General features: G+C 39.3%; 1 protein-coding gene across 11 annotated transcripts in view; it reads right to left on the bottom strand.

The window, feature by feature from the left end:
* RASAL2 (RAS protein activator like 2) overlaps nucleotides 1-25,116 on the bottom strand; it is a 416,913-nt gene that overhangs the window by 149,604 nt on the left and 242,193 nt on the right. For 3 of the 11 annotated variants that reach the window (XM_051856995.3, XM_070077170.2, XM_070077171.2), the window contains exon 1: nucleotides 17,466-19,925. The exons of the other annotated variants lie outside the window; for them this stretch is intronic. In XM_051856995.3, coding sequence (XP_051712955.2) covers nucleotides 17,466-17,478 — 13 coding nt within the window. In that variant the 5' untranslated portion in view covers nucleotides 17,479-19,925. Of the gene's footprint in view, nucleotides 1-17,465; nucleotides 19,926-25,116 lie in introns of those variants that run through there. 11 annotated transcript variants of the gene reach the window in all.

Raw genomic sequence — 25,116 nt, 5'->3', positions numbered from 1 at the left:
TATCCTGGCCAGCATGATCTGTGGCTTTGCGGTGCCTGTAGGCTACAGGTGCACATCAGCATCAGACAGCCCACATTATTGCTTTAGTAAAATATTCCCCCAAAAAAGGAGACCAAAAAATGCCTGAGAATTCATTTTTAAAAATTTAATAATCCAGGGGCTGGCGCTGTGGTGCAGTGGGTTAACGCCCTGGCTTGAAGCGCCGGCATCCGATATGGGCGCTGGTTTGAGTCCTGGCTACTCCAGTTGCAATCCAGATCCCTGATAATGCTCCTGAGAAAACAGTGGAAGATGGCCCAAGTCCTTGGGTCCCTGCACCCAATCAAGCTCCTGGATCCTGGCACTGGTCTGGCCCAACCCTGGTTGTTGCAAACATCTACGGAGTAAATCAGCGGATGGAAGATCTCTATCTGCCTCTCCCTCTATCTCTTTCTTTAACTCTGCCTTTCAAATAAATAAAATCAATCTTTTTTAAAAATAAAAAATCCATTTTACCTATTTGAAAGGCAGATAGATAGAGAGAGAGAGAGAGAGAGAGAGAGAGAGAGAGAGAGAGGATGGATCCACTGGTTCACTCTCAAATGCTTGCGACAGGCAGGGCTAGGCCTGTTCAAAGCCAGAAACCAAGAAGTGGATTTGGGTCTGCCATTTGGGTAGCAGGGACTCAATAACTTGAAGCAGCATCTGCTGCCTTCCAGTAGGAAGCTGAAAGCAGAACTGGGTCTTGAATCTAGGTATTTATATACAGGAAGCAGGCATCCCAAGTGGTGGATTAACAGCTATGCTAAATGTTTCCACCCCCCTAATCCCTTAAAAATTTCAGAAGAATGATTAAAAGAATGCTCAATGGGATGCAAGATAATATAGACAGACATTTGAATGAAAGCAGGAAAATGATGCATGATATGAATGAAAAATTTGAAAAAAGAGAGAGATCTTGAAAAAGAACCAAACAGAAATCTTGGAAATGAAGAATTCAGTTAAGATAAATTAAAAAAAAAAATTGCAGTTTAGAGGCAGGCACTGTAGCACCACAGGTTAATGCCCTGGTCTGAGCGCCAGCATCCCATATGGGCGCCGGTTCGAGACCCGGCTGCTTCACTTCTGATCCAGCCTTGTGCTGTGGCTTGGGAAAGCAGTGGAAAATGGCCCAGGTCCTTGCGCCCCTGCACCCACATGGGAGACCTGGAAGAAGCTCCTGGCTCCAGCTTCGGATCAGCACAAGTCTGGCGGTTGCAGCCATCTGGGGAGTGAACCATCGGATGGAAGACCTCTCTCTGCCTTTCCTCTCTCTGTGTAACTCTCACTTTCAAATAAATAAATAAATCTTAAAAAAATGATTTAAAAAAATTACAGTTGAAAACATCAACCACAGACTACACCAAGCAGAGGAAAGAATATTTGAACTTAAAGAAAGGCCTTTGGAAATATTTGCTAGGGAAAAAAAAGAAAAGAAAAAAGAAGACAGCCATTGACACTTTTGGAACATCATTAAAAGAACAAATATTCAGTGCCAGCAGTGCCTGCAGTGCCAGCATCCCATGTGGGTGCTGGTTTTAGTCCTAACTGCTCCACTGTGGGAGACCTGGAAGAACTCCTGGCTCCTGGGTTTGGATCAGCTCTGGCCGTTGTGGCCATCTGGGGAGTGAACAAGTAGATGGAAGACTCACTCACTCTCTCTCTCTCTCTGCCTGTCTGTCTGTCTGTAACTCTGTCTTTCAGATAAAGTAAATAAATCTTTAAAACAAAATACACATACTGAGGATTCCTGAGAGTGAATACTGAAGTAGAGAAATAGAACATTTATTTATGAAATAATAGCTTAAAATTTATCCCATCATGATATTTATCCAAGTACAGGAAAATCACAGGATTACAAATAGAAATGAGTAGATTAGATTCTCACCGTGACCTCTTATATGCACACTCTCAAAAGTACAAAGAAAGAATTCTAAAATTTATAAGAGAAAATTATACATCACACTTAAGGGGACCTCCATTAGACTAACAGATTTCTTAGCAGTAACCTTATACCACAGGACGGAATGAAAGAAAAAACTGCCAATCAAGAACACTATACCGAAAACAAGATCAAGAATGCTACATATAAAGGCAAAAGGAAGATAATAAACATTATGAAAACACATGAAAGCATAAGACTCACTCAAGAAGGTCAAATGATATTAGAAATGATCGAAGAATTTTTTAATGACAGGATGAAATTATTACTTATCAATAATAAACATGACTATAAGTGGACTAAATTTCCCAATAAAAAAACACAGACTGGTTTTATAGATGAAAAAATAAGACCCCGAGCCGGCGCCGTGGCTCAATAGGCTAATCCTCCACCTTGCGGCGCCGGCACACCGGGTTCTAGTCCCGGTCGGGGCGCCGGATTCTGTCCCAGTTGCCCCTCTTCCAGGCCAGCTCTCTGCTATGGCCAGGGAGTGCAGTGGAGGATGGCCCAGGTGCTTGGGCCCTGCACCCCATGGGAGACCAGGAAAAGCACCTGGCTCCTGGCTCCTGCCAGGATCAGCGCAGTGCGCCGGCTGCAGCGGCGGCCATTGGAGGGTGAACCAACGGCAAAAGGAAGACCTTTCTCTCTCTGTCTCTCTCTCTGTCCACTCTGCCTGTCAAAAAAAAAAAAAAAAAGAAAAAAGAAAAAATAAGACCCCAAAAATGCCACCTCAAGAAATTCACTTTACCAGTAAAGATATACACAGATTGAAAGCTGAAAAGATGTTGTTATTGTATAGATAACAAAAGTGAGCAGGAAAAGCTATACTACAGCAGAGAAAATAGACTTCAAGATGAAAACTGTAAAAAAGAGATAGTCACTATATAATGATCAAAGGATCAATTCAAAAAGAAGATATGACAATTGTACATGCACTTAAAGTCAGATCACCCAACTTTATAAAACAACCTTTAGATCCAAATGGAGAGATAAGTTCCTGAATATAATAATAGTGGGGTGCTTCAAAACCCCACTTTCATCAATGGACAGATCATAACAACAACAACAAAAATAAACAAAGAAACAGCAGAGTTAAGCTGCACAACAGACCGAATAGAGCTGACAGACAATTACAGAACATTCCATCCTACAGCTGTAGAACAGCACAAAGAATATTCTCTAGCAGACCATATATTAAGCCACAAAACAAGTCTCAACAAAATAAAAATAAAGAATCATATTATTTTCTGACCATCATGATATAAAACTAGAAATCAGTAACAAAAGAAACTTTGGAAATTACACAAACACATAGACGAATCAGTATACTCTTGAATAAACAATGGGTCACTGAAAATATCAAACAGGAAATAAAAAATTTCCTTGAAACTAATGAAAACAGAAGCACAATATACCAAACATATGGAATAAAAATATAGCAGTACTAAGAGGAAAGTTTATAAGCACACACACATATATACATATACACACACACACACACACACATATAGATATCAACCTAACCATGCATTAAATAAGAAAAAAAAAAAACAAACCTGAAGCTAGTATAAGGGAAGAAACAATAAAGATCAGAGCAGAAATAAATGAAATAAAACAAAAAATACAAAAGATCAATAACTGAAGAGTTGGTTTTTGAAAAGAAAGACAAAATTGATAAACTTTTAGACTACTAGTATTAAAATAAATAAAATCAATATCAAAATGGAGATTTTAAAACTAATAATACCCTCATTTGAAGGAAGAAGATGAATAAAAATAGGATTAAAGTGAAAAAAAAAATACCACAGGAATACAAAGGATCACCAGAGACCACCATGAACAACTATATGCCAATAAATTAGAACATCTAAAAGAAATGGATTTTTAGATACATATAACTTCCTAAAATCAGACTAAGAAAATATAGAACACTTGAACAGACACATGACAAGTAATAAAATCAAATCAGTTATCAAAAGTCTCCCAAGAAAGAAAACCTCAGGGGCTCAGCTTGGTGGCACAATACGTTCCTGTTGCTTGCAATGCCTGTACCCTATATTGGAGTGCTAGATAAAGTCCTGGCTACTCCATGTCCAGCCCAGTTTCCTGTTAATGAACCTGGAAAAGGCAGTGGAAGATGACTCAAGTACCTCCTGGCTTCTCCCTTCAGCCTGGTCCAGAACAGGCTGTTGTGGCCATTCTGGTAGTGAACCAATGGATGGGAAATTGATCCACCCCCCTTCTCCCCCAGCCTCCCTCACTCCCTCTTTCTGATGCCATACCTTCCAAATAAATACAAGAAGGAGAAGGAGGAGCAAATAAAACCCCAGGATTTGATGGCTTCACTGCTGAATTCTACCAAACTTTTAAGGAAGAGCTAACACCAGTTCTTCTCAAAGTACTCCAAAAAGCTGAAAGGGAAGGAACTGTTCCAAACTAATCCCATGAGGCCAACATTACACTAATTCTAAAACCAGGCAAGGATACAATAAATGAAAACTAAAGACCAATCTCCTGATGAAGATAATGCAAAAATCATCACCAAAAATCCTAGCAAATTCAATCTAACAACAAATCAAAAGCATCATTTATGAAAATCCAGTAGGATTTATCCAAGGGATACAGAGATGGTTCAACATACACAATCAACAAATATAATACCTCACATTAACAGAATGAAAGATAAAAATTGTATGGTACTCTCAATATATGCAGAAAAGCAGTTTGATAAAGTTTAACATCAGTTCATCATACAAATGTTGACCAAATTAGATACAGAAGTAATGCACCTCAAAATAATAAAAGCTGTCTATGACAAACTCATAGTCAACATCATATTGAATAGGGTAAAGCTGTCACTAAGAACTAGTATGAGACAAAAACATCCACACTTGCCATGCCTATTCAGTATTATACTGTGGGTTTTAGCCAGAGCAATTAGACAACAGGAAGAAAAAAAAAGCAAACCAATAGAAAAGGAGGAAATCAATGACCCCTGTCTGCATACACATCAGTGTACGTGCAGAGAAATCCAAAGATTATACCAAGAAACTATTTGAACTCATAAATTCAGTAAAGTTGCAGGAAATAATAATGAACTCATCAAGAAACCTGGGTGTGACACCTTAGGCACACCCTTAAGCCTGGAGAAATGAACAGAGCTCTCTGGCCACACCCACTATAAACCTCTAGGCATCCACTGAAAGCAAACATTCCACTTATCTACAGAGTCATAGTACAAAGATAAAAGCTGCCATAGGAAAAAAAAAAATCAAGAAGTATCTCCAAAAATGCCACACAACAAATGCACTAATTCAAAAAACAAGCATAAGGAAGACAACATGACACCCCCAAAAGAATGGAACACTTCAATACTAGATTGTGAAGATGATTAGATAGAAGAAATGCAAGAAATGGAATTCAAAAAACTGATCATAAGATTACAGAAAAGTAACCAGAAGCAAATGCATGAACTAGTGAAATCTGTTCAGGACATGAAAAAAATATCTCCCATGAAATTGAGTCTTAAAGAGCAATGAAAATGAAATGAAGAATTCAATACAGCAAACAAAAAATGCAGTGGAGAGCCTTAACAACAGAATCAGTGAAGCAGAAGAAAGAATATCATACTTAAAAGACAAAGCACAGGAAAGTATACAATCAAGCCAAAGACAAGAAGAGGAAATTAGAAAACTAAAAAACACTATTGGGAATCTATAGGGCATTATAAAAAAATCCAATATATGGGTTCTAGGAGTTTCTGAAGGCATGCAAAGAGAGAAAGGATCAGAAGGCCTCTTTAGTGAAATAATAACAGAAAACTTCCCTAGTTTAGAGAAAGAAAGGAAATCCAAGTACAGTTAAGCATACATAACTCCTAATAGACATGATGAGGGAAGATCCTCACCATGACACATTTAGAGACGATTCTAAAATGTGCACAGAAAAATGCCAGACTACTTTCAGAGAATCTCCAATTAGACTCACACCGGACTTGTCACCAGAAACCCTACAGGCTAGGTAGGAGAGAATGGTGAAATATAGTCCAAATCTTAAGAGAAAAGAACTGTCATCCCAGAATATTATACCCTGCAAAGCTCTCATTTGTGAATGAAGGTGAAATAAAGACCTTCCAGAAATAAAAGAAATTGTCACCACCCATCCAGCCCTACAAAAGATGCTTAAGGATGTATTGCACACAGAATCACAGAAACATGGTCATCCCTATGAAAGAAGGTAAAGGAAAAAAATCTCTCAGTAAAAGTTCAAAGAAAATTCAAAGTAAAAATAGGAATATTTTTGAAAAAATAGAAGGGCAGTTACTTAGCAGTAGTCACCTTGGATGTAAACGGCCTCAATTCCACAGTTAAAAGACACAGACTGGATGAATGGATTGAAAAACAAAACCCATCTATTTGCTGCCTACAAGAAACACATCTCACCAACAAAGATACAAACAGACTGAACATGAAGGAATGGAAAAAGATATTCCATGCTAACAGAAACAAAGAGCTGTATAATCATCCTAATATCAGACATCAGAGATGTTAACAGATGTTAACACAAAAACTCTTAAAAAAGACACAAAGAAGGGAACTATGTAATGATTAAGGGACATTTACAGGATGATGTGACTATAATAAACAAATATGCATCTAATAACAGGGCACCTGGCTATTTAAAAGAAATGTTATTGGAACTAAAAGGAGGCATACACTGTAACACGAGTAATGGGGGACTTCAATATTCCACTTTCCACAGCAGTCAGATCAACCAGACAGAAATCAGCAAGGAAAAAACAGAGTTAATTGAAACTATAGACCAAATGGACTTAACATATCCACAGAATTTTTCATCTAACAGTTGCAGAATACACATTCTTCTCATCAGTTCATGGAACTTTCTCTAGGAAAGACCACATGCTAGGCCAAAAAGCAAGTCTCAGCAAATTAAAAAAAACTGAAATCATGCAATGTATCTTCTCTGACTACAATGGAATGAAGCTTGAAATCAACTCAAGTCCTTGGGTCCCTGCACCTGCATTGGAAACCGGGAGGAACCACCTGGCTCCTGGCTTCAGATCGGTGCGGCGCTGGCCGTGGCGTTCATTAGGGGAGTGAACCAACGGAAGGAAGACCTTTCTCTCTGTCTCTCACTGTCTATAACTCTCTCTGTCTCTCTCTCACTAACTCTGCCTATCAAAAAATTAAAAAAAAATCTTTAGAACATATGCAAACATATTCAGACTGAACAACATGCTTCTGATTGAACAGTAGATCATAGAAGAAATCAAAAGAGAAACAAAAAAAAAATTCTGGAAATAAATAAAGATGACAATACAAAAAAAAAAAACAAACCAAAAAAAAAAAAAAAAGCAAAAAACAAAGATGACAACACAACATACCAAAACTTAGGGGATACAGCAAAAGCAGTATTAAGATGAACATTTACAGCAAATGGTGCCTACAACAAGAAATTGTAAAGGCACAAAATAAATGAGCTATCAGTGCATCTCAAGGATCTAGAAAAACAACAGCAAACCAAACCCAAAATTAGGAGAAATGAAATAATTAAAATAATAGAATAAACGAAATTAAATCCAAACCAAACCAAAAGATCAGCGAGACAGAGCTGATTTTTTGAAAAAATAAACAAAATTGACACACCATTGACTCAAATAACAAAAAAATAGAGGATACCCAAATCAATATAGAGATGACAAAGGAAATGAAACAACAGATACTACAGAAATAAAAAAATCATCAGGAATTACTACAAAGAGCTGTATGCCAACAAATCAAGAAATCTAGCAGAGATGGATAGACTCTTAGACACATACAAACTACCTAAATTGAGCCATGGAGATACAGAAAACCTAAACAGACCCATTATCAAAATGGAAATTGAATCAGTAATAAAGACCCTCCCAACAAAGAAAAGCCCAGGACTAGATGTCTTCACTATTAAATTTTATCATACATTTAAAGAACTAACTCCAATCCTTTTCAAACTAGTCAAAACAACTGAAAGGGAGGGAATCCTCCCAAATTCCTTCTATGAAGCCAGCATCACCTTAATTCCTAAACTGAAAAAGATACAACAGAGAAAAAGAACTACAGACCAATTTCCCTGATGAACGCAGTAGCAAAACTTCTCAACAAAATGTGACCCAATTGAATCCAGCAACACATCAGAAAGGTCATTCACCTGGACCAAGTGGGATTATCCCTGGTATATGCAGGGATGGTTCAACTTTGGCAAATTAATCAATGTGATACAACACATTATCAAAGTGAAGAAAAACCATATGATTATTTCAATAGATACAGAGAGAGCATTTGATAAAATACAACATCCTTTCCTAATGAAAACTTTAAGCAAACTGGGTATAGAAGGAACATTCCTCAACACAATCAAGGCAATTTATGACAAACCTATGGCCAGCATCCTACTGAACAGGAAAAAGCTGGAAGCACTCCCACTGAGATCTGGAACCAGACAAGGATGCCCACTCTCACCACTGCTATGTAATATAGTCCTGGAAGTTATAGCCAGAGCCATTAGGCAAGAAAAAAGAATCAAAGGGATACAAATTGAGAAGGAGGAAGTCAAACTACCCCTATTTGCAGATGACATGATCTATATATAGGGGATCCAAACGACTCCACTAAGAGGCTATTGGAACTCAAAGAAAAGCTTAGTAAAATGCCAAAATATAAAATCAACACATGGGGCCAGGGCTGTGACACAGCGGGTAAAGCTGCAGCCTGCAGTGACAATATACCATATGGGCACCAGTTTGAGTCCTGACTGCTCCACTTCTGATCCAGCTTCCTGCTAATGAACCTGAGAAAAGAGTGGAATGTGGCCCAAATGCTTGGGCCCCTGCACCCACGTGGGAGACCTGGAAGAAGCTCCTGGCTCCTGGCTTCAGAAAGGCACAGTTCCAGCTTTTGCAGCTATCTGGGGAGTGAACCAGCAGATGGAAGATCTCTTCTCTCTCTCTGTCTCTGACTCCAACTTTGCCTGTCATACATATAATCAAAATCTTAAAAAAAAAATCTACACACAAAAATCAATAGCCTTTGTATACACAGACAATGCCATAGCTGAGAAAGAATGGTTAAGATCAATCCCTTTCAGGCTGGTGCCACAGCTCACTAGGCTAATCCTCCACCTGTGGCACTGGCACCCTGGGTTCTAGTCCCGGTTGGGGCGCCAGATTCTGTTCTGGTTGCTCCTCTTCCAGTCCAGCTCTCTGCTGTGGCCTGGGAGTGCAGTGGAGGATGGCCCAGGTCCTTGGGCCCTGCACCCACATGGGAGACCAGGAGGAAGTGCCTGGCTCCTGGCTTCAGATCGGCGCAGCACGTCGGCCGCAACACACCAGCTGTAGTAGCCACTTTGGGGGTGAACCAATGGAAAAAGGAAGACCTTTCTCTCTGTCTCTCTCTCTCACTAACTCTGCCTGTCCAAAAAAAAAAAACAAAACAAAACAAAAAAAAAAACAATCTCTTTCATAATAGCGGCAAAACACCTTAAATACCTTGAAATAAATTTAATCAAGAATATTAAAGATCTCTACATAGAGAATTTCAAAACATTAAAAAAATAAATCAAAGACATACAAAAAAATAGAAAAATCTCCCATGTTCAAGGATTGGAAGAATAAATATCATCAAAATCTCTTTACTATCAAAAGCAATTTACAGATTCAATGTGATTCCAATAAAAATACCAAGAGCATTGTGTCAGATATAGAAAAAATGATACTGAAATTCATATGGAAACACAGGAGAGCCCAAAAAGCTAATGCAATCTTATAAAACAAAAATAAGGCCAGAAGCATCACAATATCAGATTTCAAGATATACTACAGTGCAGTTATAATTAAAACAGCCTGGTACTGGTACAAAAAAGATGGATTCACCAATGGAACAGAATATAAACTCCAGATATCAACCACGCATTTACAACCCACTTATTTTGAAGCAAGACCCCTGCATAACACCTTATACAAAAATCCACTCAAAATGGATCAAAGATCTAAATCTATGACCCAATACCACCAAATTATCAGAGAACATTGGGGAAACCCTGCAAGACACTGGCATAGGCAAGGAGTTCTGGAAAAGACCCTAGAGGCAGAGGCAATCAAAGCCAAAATTGGCAAATGGGATTACATTAAATTGAGAAGCTTCTGTACTCCAAAAGAAACACTCAGCAAAGTGAAGAGGCAACGAAGAGAATGGGACAAATTATTTGCTAACTATGTAACTGATACAGGATTAATATCCCAAGTATATAAAGATCAAGAAACTGAGCAACAACAAAACAAACAACTCAGTTAAGAAATGGGCAAAGGACTTACATAGGCATTTTTCAAAACAAGAAATCCAAATGGCCAACAGACACATGAAAAAAAATGACTAGACTTTAGGGAAATGCAAATCAAAACCACAATGAGGTTTCACCTTGACCCTATTAGAATTGCTTTCTTTTTTAAAAAAATATTTATTTTATTTATCTGATAGTCAGAGTTGCACAAAGAGAGGAGAGGCAGAGAGAGAGAGAGAGAGAGGGAGGGAGGGAGGGAGGGAGGGAGGGAGGGGTCTTCCATCTGTTGGTTCACTCCCCAGTTGGCCGCTACGGCTGGAGCTGCGCCGATATCCGAAGCCAACAGCCAGGAGCTCCCCCTGGGTCTTCCCACACGGGTGCAGGGGCCCAAGGACTTGGGCCATCTTCTACTGCTTTCCCAGGCCAAAGCTGGGAGCTGGATTGAAGTGGAGCAGCTGGGACTTGAATCGGTACCCATGTGGGCTGCAGGCACTGCAGGCGGCAGCTTTACCCTCTATGCCACAGCATTGGACCCTAGAATGGCTTTCGTACAGACATCAACAAGCAACAAATGCTGGTGAGGATATGGGGAGAAAGGTACCCTAATCCACTTTTGTTTGGAATGTAAACTGGTAAAGCCAGTATCAAAGAAAATATGGGGATACCTCAGAAATCTGAATATAGACCTACCAAAAGACCCAGGCATCCCATTCCTGGGAGTTTACCCAAGGGAAATGAAATCAGCACATGAATGAGTTATCTGTACACTCATGTTCATTGCAGCTCAATTCACAATAGCTAAGATATGGAATCAAACAAAATGTCTGCCAACTAATGACTGGATAAAGAAATTATGGGATGTGTACACCATTGAATACTACACAGTGGTTAAAAAACAAAATGAAATCCAGTCATTTGCAACACAATGTATGCAACTGGAAAACATGCTTAGTGAAATATGCCAGTCTCAAAAGGACAAATACCATGTGTTCTCACTGATCTGTGGTAACTAACAGAGCACCTAAAAGGTAATCTATATAAATGAAATTGACACTTTGAGATATGACGACTTTGAACAACCCTGTCCCCACTGCAGAGGAACAGCAATTTTTTTCTAGACTATTTGTGGAACTCTCTACTTAGTATAGATTCAATCTTATGTGTATAAAGTTTATTGAAAACAGATCTTGGCGCCGGTGCTGTGGCACAGTGGGTAAAGCTACTACCTACAGTGCTGGCATCCCATATGGGCTGCTCCACTTCCAATGCAGCTCTCTGCTGTGGCCTGAGAAAACAGTGGAAGATGGCCCAAGTCCTTGGGCCCCTGCACCCGTGTAGGAGACCCAGAAGAAGCTCCAGGCTCCTGGCTTTGGATTGGCCCAGCTCAGGCTGTAGTGACTATTTGGGGAGTGAATCAGTGAATGAAAGATCTTCCTCTCAGTCTCTCTCTTTCTGTTAACTCCACCTCTCAAGTAAATAAATTAGTCTTTATAAAAAGTAAAATAAAATGTACTTGCTTTTTTTAAAAAAAAAAGACTTGAGTATGAAAATAAAAACACCGCTTTCTTGAGACCATCAGAAAACTGTAATATAAGCAGCACCTAGACCAAATCCAAAGAGACTCAGAACTGTTTCTATCCTCCTGTAACACAAGTTTGACAGAGGAATGGAGAAAAAGCCCACTTCTAATATTTTATTCAAGAACTAAGGAAAATGGACATGGTTTATAATTTTTGACACTGGAAGAAACCTTCCGGGAAACTGTCATAAATCACAGCACTTTACAATAAAATAGTCACACCCTTCAAGTTCACTATTTCTTGTTAATTAAAATTTCATTCTCAAATACAATTTGCAGTTTGTTCACTGTAAGATATTCTTCTGAGAAAAACTGGTAAATAACTGGCTGGGTTTTCCTTTTAAAAAGGACCAGACAAAAGCCTGGCTTCTGGTTTTAAATATCCTTTCATCTAAAACAAAATAAAACAAAACAAAAATAAAGAAGTGCCATCAAGGGTTGACCTAAGCATTTCTACTGGGGCACAGTACACAAATGGCCACGCTCCCACTAGACTTCTGCCTCTTATATTACAGTAAATTCCTCCTGCATAGTACACTTTGATGCCAGGTAAGTTAAAAAGTGTTTCCAAGGGCAATAGTTTTCATTCCTTGTAATGATAACATTAACTCCTGGGCTCTCTTCTTTATACAATGTTTTTGGTTTCTAGATAATAAAAATTATCTATATCATCTCTCAGAAATGATAATAGAAGGGTATGGGATCCAGGTGGAAAAAAAAAGTAAAACTACTTTTAAAAAATGACTCTTGGTGCCGGCACAGTGGCACAGCGAGTTAAACCACCATCTATGATAACGGCATCCCATATGGGCACCGGTTCAAGACCCAGCTGCTCCACTTCCAATCTAGCTCCTTGCTAATGTGCCTGGGAAAACAGCAGAAGATGGTCCAAGTCCTTGGGCCTCCGCACCTACATGAGAGGTCTGGAAGAAGCTTCTGGCTCCTGGCTTCAGTCTGGCACAGCCCCAGCCATTGCAGCCATTTAGGGGAATGAACCAGTGGATAGAAGATCCCCCGCCCTGTAATTCTGCCATTCAAATAAATAATAAATAATTCTTAAAAATTTTTACCCTTATTAAAAGTTGATCATCTGGGGCCAGCAGCATGGTGCAGCAAGTTAAGCCACTGCCTGCAATGCCAGCATCCCATACTGGCACTGGTTCAAGTCCCAGCTGTTCCAGTTCCTATCCAGCTTCCTGCTAATGCAACTGGGAAAGCAGTACAAGATGGACTAAGTCTTGGGCCCCTGCACCCACATGGGAGACCCAGATGAAACTCCCGGTTCCTGGCCTCAGCCTGGCCCAGCCCCAGCTGTTGGATTTGGGGAGTGAACCAGCAGATGGAAGTTAGTCTGTCTGTCCGTCTGTCTCTCTCTTTCTTTCTCTCCCATCCCCTTAACATGCCTTTCAAATAAATATGTCAATCTTCACAAAAAAAAAAAAAAGAAGAAGAAAATGTGGTTTTAGTTCATAATAGATTATTCTTCCTTGTTAATAGACTTACCACACCTTCACCTGCCCTTTGATGGAACAAACCCAATTCTTTCTATGTTCTCACACAGGCTAGATTTTGGCAGCTCGTCTTGCATTCACTTGGACACATGACTTCTCTTTTTGATTCCACTTTATTTAGTTACCTGACTTTTAACACTCCAGGTTCTCCTGGAAAAGGGAGTTATCATGGTAGGGACCCAACCATCTTATCTTCTCCTATTTGACTCAAGAAATCAGAAATCAAATTAACCACACACAACCTACTTGAAATATCTTAGCAAAAAGGTTACAAACCAGAATATCAGAAAGTGAGATAATACCCTAATTTGCTAGTCCTCATATAAACTAAAGGTAGCATTATGAAGGATAGCTATACAGCAGTGATGTTAAAATGTTTTTCAAAGGTACTCCACAGGCTTTGAAATAGGATTCATGATGTCAGAGTCAGCAACTTGTCCAACAGGTTGGCTATCCTAGACAGCATCTGATCCCAGATGGCAGCTGCTTGATCCCAGCAGCTCAAGTTGCTTAGTTTCTAAGAGCAAGCAGAACCAGGTGACTTTTCTTTTTTAAGGAATAGAAGTTCATGAACCTAAACTAATATTTCATGGTGATGTCTCAGTAACTCTTTTACTTCTAAAATGCTGTCAAACCTGAGAATGGCAGAAACGTGCAGTTCTGTAGAGCGAGATGATTACTGGGATCTCCCCATTGGTTCCTCATTCCATGCTGAAGTTCATATTACTTCCTGTTAAGCTCTCTAGTAGGGTTGAGCAGGAGCAAGGAGGGAGCCAGAGAAGACAGAGACCTTCACCTGATTTTCAGTCACTTCAGTGAGTCTTGTTGAATGTGTACACAAGTATTCTGAGTGGTATTGTTTAAGGTTTCTAAGCACGCTGAGATTACACCCACAATTAGCAGTGTAATTCTCATAGACTGAGTCCCCATCAGCACTTTAAAAAAAAAACCCTGTTATCAGAGAATTCATACTGCTGAGTCATGACTCAACTTCTTCAATTATTCTGATTCTGTTTTAAGAATCAGGTGAACCTTATTTCACAACAGTCACCTGCTTTTCACAAAAACAAACTGGCTCACATAGAACCGAAAACAAGGACAACCATGAACAACCACTAGAGAGCATGAAAGAACAGAAGAGCACAAGTCTGTAACCAACACTTCCTCTTTAGAGAGGGCTGAAGGTCAAGACTGGAACAATCATGATGTCTACATACGAGGATTCCCAGACTTTTGGGAGGATAACTGAGTAACTTTCCTAAGTAAAGAATTAATTTGATAACTTAAAGCATTTTACATTCCCAGCCTCAAGTGCCTTCCCCACCCGCCCGGCCCCAGCTCCTGCCATTCCCCTTCATTTTTGTTTTGAGAGATCCCATTCTTTGAAATTTAACTGGGATACAAAACAGAACTATACCAAAGAGCTGGAGAGGAATTTTAACAAAAAGGGAGAAATAATAATTCCTTTGAATGAGTAAAAAGTTTTGATCAGCTATAGCCAAACCATCAGAAAATGCTAGAACTATATCGCAGATATACCCTATTTGAAAATTGTGTGTGTGTGTGTGTGTGTGTGTGTATATATGTTTACATGGATGTATCTAGTTCAGAGGGAAAAGAAGGCTTAAAACCTAAGAGCAAGGAAAAAAAATCTCATGTAGTGAAGATGAGATTAACTTTTAAGACAACACAGGCCAAAAGCAAATCATTTCACCTCCATATGTGTTTCTTCCCTCATGCTACACATTTCACTCCACCCACTGCCTTCCCACTTAAGACCTGTCATTAGTCACAAACTGGTTCCACTATTACAGCTTTTCTCAAACACAGATAAAATAAAGCTGCACACTCTAATATCTGCATTTAGAAGAGAAACTGATGTGGATTTTTCTCAGATAGTTTTCTATTTCTAATGCATGGTGGCAAGTTTTATAATGATTAAGGGGGTTACTGAAATGTTTTCAACTTAGCTCAGTAAAAAACCAGCCATAGTTCAATGGCCTCTGATAGTTGCTGGTACCAGGAAATACATTCAGACCAAAGGCTCATCTTAACCCCTGTCTCTCGCCTTCTATCAAATCATGGACATATATAACATACATGCACATATATCATGGCAGTCCTTTCACATACTCAAGGATGGATGAAAAAAGGGAAAACTCTAAGTCCTATGTAACACAGCATGAACATGTTACACTGGACACTGCATGATGCCCTCATTCTCAGAGCCATCAGTCCTCTTACACACAGTGTGCTTAAATAATGGCTTCTGCAGAAGACAAACCGCCTCTTGTTTCCTACAGGGTGGAGAATTCGCTTTGTAATTTGGTTTCCGAGATAACCACGAGCAGCAATGAAACTATTCCTTACACTGTACTGCCCATCTCCACAGACTTGTAAATCAGCACCGCACCTCCCCAGACCTAGCTGAAAAGTGCAATGACGGGGCAGGTTTGAATGAACAAGGACAACATCCCTTAGCTGTGCTTCTAGCCACAGCAAGCTCACTTGTTCCCAGGAGCTGCAAAGGGCCATGACAGATCCTTTTGACAGTGGCTATCTTTACTATTTAGCTCGCTAGAATAGCGCGGCCTCTCTCATCCACACAATGGTCTCTAGGAAAATGGAAGGGCAGCAACCTTTGTCAAGGACTAAATGAAAATGTATGAAGACAGATGTTCACTGTCTGCTGTGACTCTCAAGAGTCTCACTTAAGTCATCCTCTAACACAGAATTCATGAGGATCCTTATAAAGGCAGACAAACAGAGCTGGACTTGGGATAAGCAAGCGGTTGGTCCAAACAGTCGGATACTTTAAAAATGTTATCTCAATTCTTTTTTGCAATAAACACAGGGAAGGCAGTGAATATGGGAAGCTTTTGTGCTTCTACTAAAAGAGACACAAGTTGATGGATATTTACATACATGAAGTTTGCTACTTATTTATGCAGAAACTGCTGAGTTCTTAAGTCTTTCAGATAAACTAAAAATCAGTGAGTTCAAATTTCTTATAAAGATATTCAAAACATGCCATAGCCATGTAAACCTTTATATAAAAATAGCATACGTTCTACAGTAATTTTTCATGAACTAAAAGCCATCTTTGCTGTTGATAAATATTTTGTTAAATACTCTGTTTTGGTCAAAAGCTTGTATCAATACTGATTTGATGACATTCCTTCCTCAATATCTCTTCTCCATAACATTTCAGCCTAGGTTAATGAACACAATTGGTCTATGTAGACAATAACTCATTGCTCCCGAGGCCAGTGATATAGTATAGATATTTAAAGGCTAAATGTAATTGGTACCATAAATAAAAACATTAAACTGAAAATCAAGAAATGCACATTTTCATTTTAATTATGCCCTAACTCTGATCTTGAGACGTTCTGTCTAAGACTTCAACATTCTTGCTGAAAATGCAGAAGAAAAGACTGTTGATAATCTCTAAAGTCTCTTTCAGGTTTAACCCTGTGAGTCAATCGGTCCAAGTTTTCTAATTTGTCATCTGTTGACAGAGGATATTAAAAGCCTATCTTGAGGGGAAAAGAAGTCAAAAACCCAAGCACTGGAATGCTCTTACTGTTGTCTGCAGATCCAACCTGTTGATCTTTCTGAATGACACAGATTTATTATGTGCTACTGTGATTCAAGCAATGCTGTAATAACAACCTTGTTCGTTGTCAATATATCCTGTCTACCTCAGAGAAGTACACCATATTCCTTCCTTCTTGATGTTTCATAAGGAATTCGGAGAAAGATCCAGCCTAAGAACCCATATTGTAGGGAGAACAGGTCCGTAGGCACAGGCTGCGGTGCTAGTATTTACTACACTCGGTATCCTCTGGATCTGTCCGAGCTTTCCGGGTGCCTGTCGTGCTGGAGCTCTTACGGGAACGCGGGCCGATATTCTCCACCCAGTACTCCTGTGAACTCACAGTAAAGAAAACCAGTCTGATTTTTAAAGCCAATAACCACAAAGGTAAACAGTCGATACACTTGTGTAGTAAGAAAAACCCACAACACCTTAACTGTACATAAACTGCTCATTTCAGTCTTGGACTCCAGGAACTCTTACCTGGGGTCTGCATCCTGTGAAGTTTCTGGGTGTTGCTAACATGATCTTTCCGGCATGCCAGTCAGAAACTCAAAACACTTTGTGTACGGTGCTCGTCTGCGCTCTCTCTCCCGGTCTCTCCCCTTTTGCTCTCACTGGGTGCCTCAGACAGTTTGGAATGCAGAAAAGCCAGAGCCAATGCCAGACAAACACAAACCTTTTTTTTCCCCAGTTCTTTTGCTAGAGAGCACTAAACAATAGGCACCCTCCTTCCTCACACGCTGTGTCTCTCCTCCACAGCACTGGTGCGGGCGGGCTACTCCAGAAAAAGCAAGGTGAGTTACCAAGCTAGGTCACTCATTTCTTCTGTCCCAAGAGGTAGGGGGTGGATGTGTGCATCTGTGTTTAAGGAATGATTTTTAAAAAAGCAATCTATTTCAAAACTTGTCCCATCTTAGGGAGAGAAAAATAATCTAAATTTCAGGCATTCTTATTTTGAATGTTACGCTGAACTCAAATACAAAATTTTTAGTGTACAAAAGCCTAGTAAATGTAGACAAAAGTCTATTAACATACACATATAACTATCTAAAACTGCCTTATTAAACAGATCAGTTTCACCTATCATAATGTTAATACCTTAAATTTAGGAAAGAAACATAAAAGGAACAAATTTATCCTTTCCTTAAAACACCTCAGGTCTTAAGCTAGAACTGCATTTTTAAAATAAAGAAAATTAAAAATGAATTTTATAAACTGGTGGCTCTGCTAAACTAATTTTCTACTAGGTATGGTAAAATTCCAGACAGTACCACTGTTTCAGTCATCACTTTATTTTGTCTTAAAATCAGACACATTTTGTCCCCTACATCCCAAAAAAGAAAGGCAGGTCAACGATGCAACCTTCGCTGTCGGGAAGATGACCTAACACATCATGCAGCTGCTTAGCTGCTGAGGTTAGCACATCAGGGCTGAGCAACTGAAAACCCACGGTTTGAATCAGTAGACTGCACTTGCCGCTTCAGGCAGTGGAACAGAACAGACACGGGAACACAGTAACCGTCTGTTACCTGACATTTAACAAACAGCTGCCGGAAACACATCAACTCACCTGCCAATTTTTATGTATATACGTATTGCAGGCAATAGGAGGAAGTTTCCTTTCATTCGATTTTTCTGCAAATTTTCTGACACTCCAGAAGGTATGTCAAAAAGTTTGTGAAAAAATGAAATTAAAAATAAGTTTATTTTCATACAAAAAAATTTAAAATCCATGCAAAACACATCTTTCCATGAACCTTCTGAAGAACCTTTGTATGTATCTCACACATTAGATACATCTATCCACATCCACATATTGCACGTGTATATACTTGCATACATATGTGTGTATGAATGAATGCATGGGTAGCCCTTCAAGCTCTATTTTTCCCTCCCCTTTTCTCCCTAAGTGTAAAGATTTAAACAGTTTCTCTTTTAATACTGTCATAATTTGTTTCGGCCATCCAGGCTCCTACTCCCTCAGGAATCACACCACTCTAACACTGTATTTTTCTGTCTGTAGTTTCTGTTTCCTGTTTGCAATTCATTGAGGCACTACTTTAAACCCTATTGCTACACAAGACAAAGGATCACAGAGAAGAAAGGCCTAAACAAAAGTTATGCAGAAGTACACAAACTGAGGGTTTGACTATGAAGACTTAAAGTCCAGATGTCTACCCGGCCCTAAAACAAAAACAAACAAAAAAACACCAACAATCATGATTTTCTCTCCTTACCAAAGATGCTACAAAGCTATATCACTTACTGCCACTTAGAACTGATCTTAAAATAGTGCAAAGCACTGAAATTTTTATTTATTTATTTATTTGACAGATAGAGTTAGAGAGAGAAAGACAGAGAGAAAGGTCTTCCTTCTGTTGGTTCACCCCCAAAATGGCCACTACAGCCGGAGCTGCGCCAATCCGAAGTCAGGAGCCAGGTGCTTCTTCCTGGTCTCCCATGTGGGTGCAGGGGCCCAAGCACTTGGGCCATCCTCCACTGCACTCCCGGGCCACAGCAGAGAGCTGGACTGGAAGAGGAGCAACCGGGACTAGAACCCGGTGCTCATATGGGATGCCAGTGCCGCAAGGCGGAGGATTAACTAAGTGAGCCACAGCGCCGGCTCCCTGAAATTGTTTTTACTTGTCATTCTTCAGAACAAGTCTAAGAAACAGACCGTGATTTTCAAAATTCTGTTCAAGAATTAGGACTATGCTTTTAGTGAGTCTACAATACAGGGAGAGAGATTTCAACTCAATGAAATAGAGTCAGAGTCACTGAAATATGGAATTAGCTTGCAGAAGGGGCTGCCAGTACAAGAGATAGCAGGTCCCTAACTGGTCCCACAAACGTTGACTGTCCATTTGATGATTATGATTATGATGCAGTTTGGTGACTGGTGCTCTGGTGACAATGCAGAATGACAGGGAAGGCATTGTGGGGCCAACAGTTTAAGCCCCTGCTTGGGATGCCTACATCCCATATCAGAGCGCCTGGTTTGAGTCTCAGCTACTCTGCACTAGCAATTGGAAGATCTCTCTCACTGTCTCTCTCTCATTGTCACTCTACCTTTCAAATAAAAAAAATATCTTTTTTTTTAACTTTTATTTAATGAATATAAATTTCCAAAGTACGATTTATGGATTACAATGGCTTCCCCCACATACCGTCCCTCCCACCCACTACCCTCCCCTTTCCCACTCCCTCTCCCCTTCCATTCACATCAAGATTCATTTTCGATTATCTTAATATACAGAAGATCAGCTTAGTATACATTAAGTAAGGATTTCAACAGTTTGCTCACACAAAAACAAAAAGTGAAAAATAATAGATGATTTTTTTTAAATGATGATGAAATCAGATCAGACCTATTGTCATGTTTAATCCCAGTGAGAGTCAAGTTGGGAGTTGACAATTTTTTTTTTTTTTTTACAGAGGATCAGTTTAGTATACATTAGGTAAAGATTTCAACAGTTTGCACCCCCATAAAAAAACAAAGTGAAATATATTGTTTGAGTACTCGTTATAGCATTAAATCTCAATACACAGCACATTAAGGACAGAGATCCTACATGAGGAGTAAGTGCACAGTGACTCCTGTTGTTGACTTTACCAATTGACACTCCTGTCTATGGCATCAGTAGTCTCCCTATGCTCCGGTCATGAGTTTCCAAGGCTATGGAAGCCCTCTGAGTTCTCCGATTCTTATCTTGTTTAGACAAGCTCATAGTCAAAGTGGAGGTTCTCTCCTCCCTTCAGAGAAAGGTACCTCCTTCTTTGAAGACCTGTTCTTTCCACTGGGATCTCACTCGCAGAGATCTTTTGCCAGAGTGTCTTGGCTTTCCATGCCTGAAATACTCTCATGGGCTTTTCAGCCAGATCCGAATGCCTTTAGGGCTGATTCTGAGGCCAGAGTGCTATTTAGGACATCTGCCATTCTATGAGTCTGCTGAGTATCTCACTTCCCATGTTGGATCACTCTCCCCTTTATTTATTCCATCGGTTAGTGTTAGCAGGTACTAGACTTGTTTATGTGCTCCCTTTGACTCTTAGTCCTTTCATTATGATCAATTGTGAACTGAAATTGATCACTTGGAATAGTGAGATGGCATTGGTACATGCCACCTTGATGGGATTGAATTGGAATCCCCTGGTATGTTTCTAACTCTACCATTTGGGGCAAGTCAGCTTGAGCATGTCCCAAATTATACATCTCTTCCCTCTCTTATTCCCACTCTTATGTTTAACAGGGATCACATTTCAGTTAATTTTTAACACTTAAGAATAACTGTGTATTAATTACAGAATTAAACCAATCATATTAAGTAGAACAGACAAAAAAACTACTAAGAGGGATAATGTATTAAGTTGTTCATTAACAGTCAGGGCTATGCTGATCAAGTCACCGTTTCCCATAGTGTCCGTTTCACTTCAGGAGGTTCCCTGAATACAAAAATATCTTTTTGTAAAATACCCAGAATAACAGTACTCTTTTCCTAAATAGAAGGGAAAAAATGCACTTTCTCAAGTGTGAATTTTTCTTAACTACCTTTTAAAAAAATGCTAGAATCCATTACTATTAAATTAACCTCACAGTAGCCTAGAATGATGCCAACTTCTGGACAAAATAACATTTTTGGATATCTGAAGACTAATTATAATGATTTTTTTTTACTATGGTCAGAAAAAGTGCTTTTGCCACCTATAGTCCTAAGACCTAAACAAACAGAGAATCACTGTTACAAGTAACAATTTTTCTTAAACCCAAACATTGCATTCCATTATTCAACACTCTTCAAAGGAGATAATGTATCGTACTTTGTTAATTTCCATAGTAAATTTTTTTACACTAAACATTATTATTTTTTCAATGCATTTATTTATTTGAGAGGGAGGGAGCTAAGAGACAGGAGGGGGAAGAGAGAGAGAGAAAGAGAGAGAGAGAATATTCCCATCTGCTGGTTTACTTTCCAAATGTCTGCAATAGCTGAGACCAGGCTAGGCTACAGGCTGGGAGCCAGCAACTCAATTCAGGTCACCCATGTGGGTGGTGGAAGCTGAATCACTAGAGCCAACATGGTTGCCTCCCAGTATCTGCATTTTCAGGAAGCTTGAGTCAGAGAACCAGAACCATGAATCAAACTCAGGCACTCTGAAGGACAAGGTCATCTTCACTAACCAGCAACTTCACTGCTGGGCTAAAATGCCCACTGTAACTTTACTATTCTGAATCCCCTGCTTTGTGCCTTCTAGCCTTGGTGGTGCTACTTCTCCATCTGGAAGGTCTTTCCCTGGTCAGGCTACCTGTCATACTCTTATTTATCCTCCATACACTCAGATTTAAAATTATTTTCTTAGTGCAGCATATTTCCTACCCTGGGTTAATCGCATTCTCCTCTACACCATTTTTCTTATTAAGTTCAACTTTCCTCTTCAATATCTCACTGTACTTAACATATTGTATACTGATGTCTAATGTCTCTTTCCACAGAATGCGAGGTTCAGGGTGCTGTGGTTGATGGGGAGGGAGGTGATGGCAGGAACTTTTTCTTATTTCCCACTCATCTCCAGAGCTTAGGAAAAGCACAATATGATAGAAAGATGGATAGATGAAAGACTCTATTTCATTAATCAAACCTTTTAAAGTATTTATACTTGGGAGTGCTTGAGAATAAACTGAGGACAGGGCCAAAACATATCAATTTTCTGACGCCAGAGACCAGGACCATGCATGTTGTGTGATGAAACAGGAACATGAAGGGATTTATCTCCAGCGTATGTGGCTTCAGGTAGCTCACTGAAGCCAACATAATGAATTAAATACCACAGAAAGATGGCTTTTTCTCCACTGACCCAAGCAGGACCTTCGTGTAATGGATAGGATCCTAACAGCAGAAGCTGCTGTTGAAATGATTTTCACTTCCCCTTCACTGTATGAACACACAGTAACCTGCTGTGGGGCCATGGACAGGGAAATTCAGATTTGGAGGTAGAGATGGAAGAGATCAATAAAACTGTAATCTTCTACAGCATTAGAGCTGTCCAGAAAGCTGGAGAAGCATGAGGAAATGTGTCACCATTTAGCCATTAACTCAAGCTAAAATTGGCTGATGTCCACAGCCATGCAGAAAACCACTCACTGCCTATGAACAAACTCATAGATTTCGATGGAGTTTTGAACAGATTTGTCAGGTCACACAATTAGAACACTCAACTCAGCACCAAGCATGGTCACTGGGAATAGGTGAGTCCACTTAAACCATTTATTTATACAAATATTCCCTGCTATAACTTGCTTTCATATCTCTCTTATATAGAGAGTTGAACAGGTTGACTAATATCTTTTACACAATCCTGAGACACCATTATGCTTAATACACTTTTGTATTGGGATGGTTATATAAAAGTGTCATTTTTTAAATCCAAAACAGTTAAATACTGGCAATGAACAAATGAGTACTAAGAAATACTCAAGCATCAAATGAAGGATTGGACTAAATGATTTTAAAGGTCTCTTCTAGTTCTGAGATTCCTTGACTTTATAATACAAATACAAATTATCAATGAATTTCAGTCCTTGGTTTACCAGTTTATCAAACTATGGTCCTCCTATTATATGATTACATAGCATCTTGATTTGTCCTCCTAGGAACTTATCACCATTATAATTTAGCTACTCACACATTAGATATCTACCTGCTCTCATTCTGATAAGTACAGGCTCTTTGGTGACAGGGACAATACGTGCCTTTGCTCACTGCTGTGATGTGTGCTAAGATACAGTCTGCCACATAGGAAGTATTTAATAAATATTTGTTGAGTAAATAAAAGGTTTGAAAACAGACATAAGTAGACCATGAGATTCCAAAGTGAAGTAACAAAAATATTAGTTGTAAGACTATCAGAAATTTTTCTAGTTATGAATCAACCAAATAGAATACTTTGTGGATTTAAAAAAAAAACGTAGACAGTATTCTTGCCCCTAATCCTTTACAAGAGTATCATTATGGAATTCTGACTTTGACACAGGTATAGAATTCAATGCTGGAAACTGAGAAACTCTAAAACTTTAAAGTATGGTTGTCTGAAAATAAAAAGGTGCAAAAAGACAAGCTAGCTGCATACATTAAAAATTATTTACATATCAATTTTACTTATTAAGTAAATGAACAAGAAATAACCCTGTTAATACTTTCTATTATCTTCTAAGCAGAAACACATCTCAACAGCAAGAAGGTGAGATATAAACCAAGCTGGATGATCTGTCTCTTGCACTTATGGGTACTTTCTCTTTTGAACAGCAAATCATCATAAACACAGATTCTTCTAACCATAAACACAGTGTCTGTTAATGTTTCCCCATAAACCAGATTGGCATTTTAAAACTGTGCTCTTCCCACAGCATTCCTTTTAGAGTTCATATCAGAAAAAGAAATCATTGTTTACAACTGAAATAACAAATGCCAAAGTCACCCACTTACTCTGAAATGCCACTAAAATTTTAATTTTATTTAATTTCATTTGTACGAGTATGTTATGGGATCACAGCACAACACAGAGACAGACATACATTTCTGTTCTGAAAAAAAAAAAAAAGGACATTATAAAGACCAAAAGATCTGTTAAGTCATATGGCTAACAAAGAACTTAATTAAAAGTGTTGAGAAAGGGCAGGGGATAAATAAGTAACATAAATTATGAGAGCCACACAATGTTTTTTGAACTTATGGCTAAGCATTTGAGCTTAATCTTATTCCTCCAACTAAGATGATTTAGTTGACTGCATTTCCTTACATGGAATAGCAGTTGACTGGGAGGAAGCATTATAGGGAGAAGGCAAAATCAAAGATCTGTTCCCTGGGGCCAGTGCTGTGGCATAGTGGGTTAAACATCCATCTGCAGCACTGGCTTCCCACATGGGAGCCAGTTCAAGTCCTAGGTGCTCCACCTCCTACCTGGTTCCCTGCTGATGGCCTGGGAAAGCAGAAGATGGCCCAAGTGTTTGGGCCCCTGCACCCTTGTGGGAGACCCAGAAGAAGCTCCTGGCCCCTAGCTTCTGATCAACCCAGCTCTGGCCAATGAGGTCATTTGGGGAATGAACCAGCAGATGGAAGACCTCTCTCTGTCTCTC

This window comes from Oryctolagus cuniculus, chromosome 7 (assembly GCF_051225735.1).
Source record: "Oryctolagus cuniculus isolate XC-2025 breed Fujian yellow rabbit chromosome 7, ASM5122573v1, whole genome shotgun sequence".
NCBI lineage: Eukaryota > Metazoa > Chordata > Mammalia > Lagomorpha > Leporidae > Oryctolagus > Oryctolagus cuniculus.
This window is presented reverse-complemented; position numbering and strand designations above follow the sequence as displayed.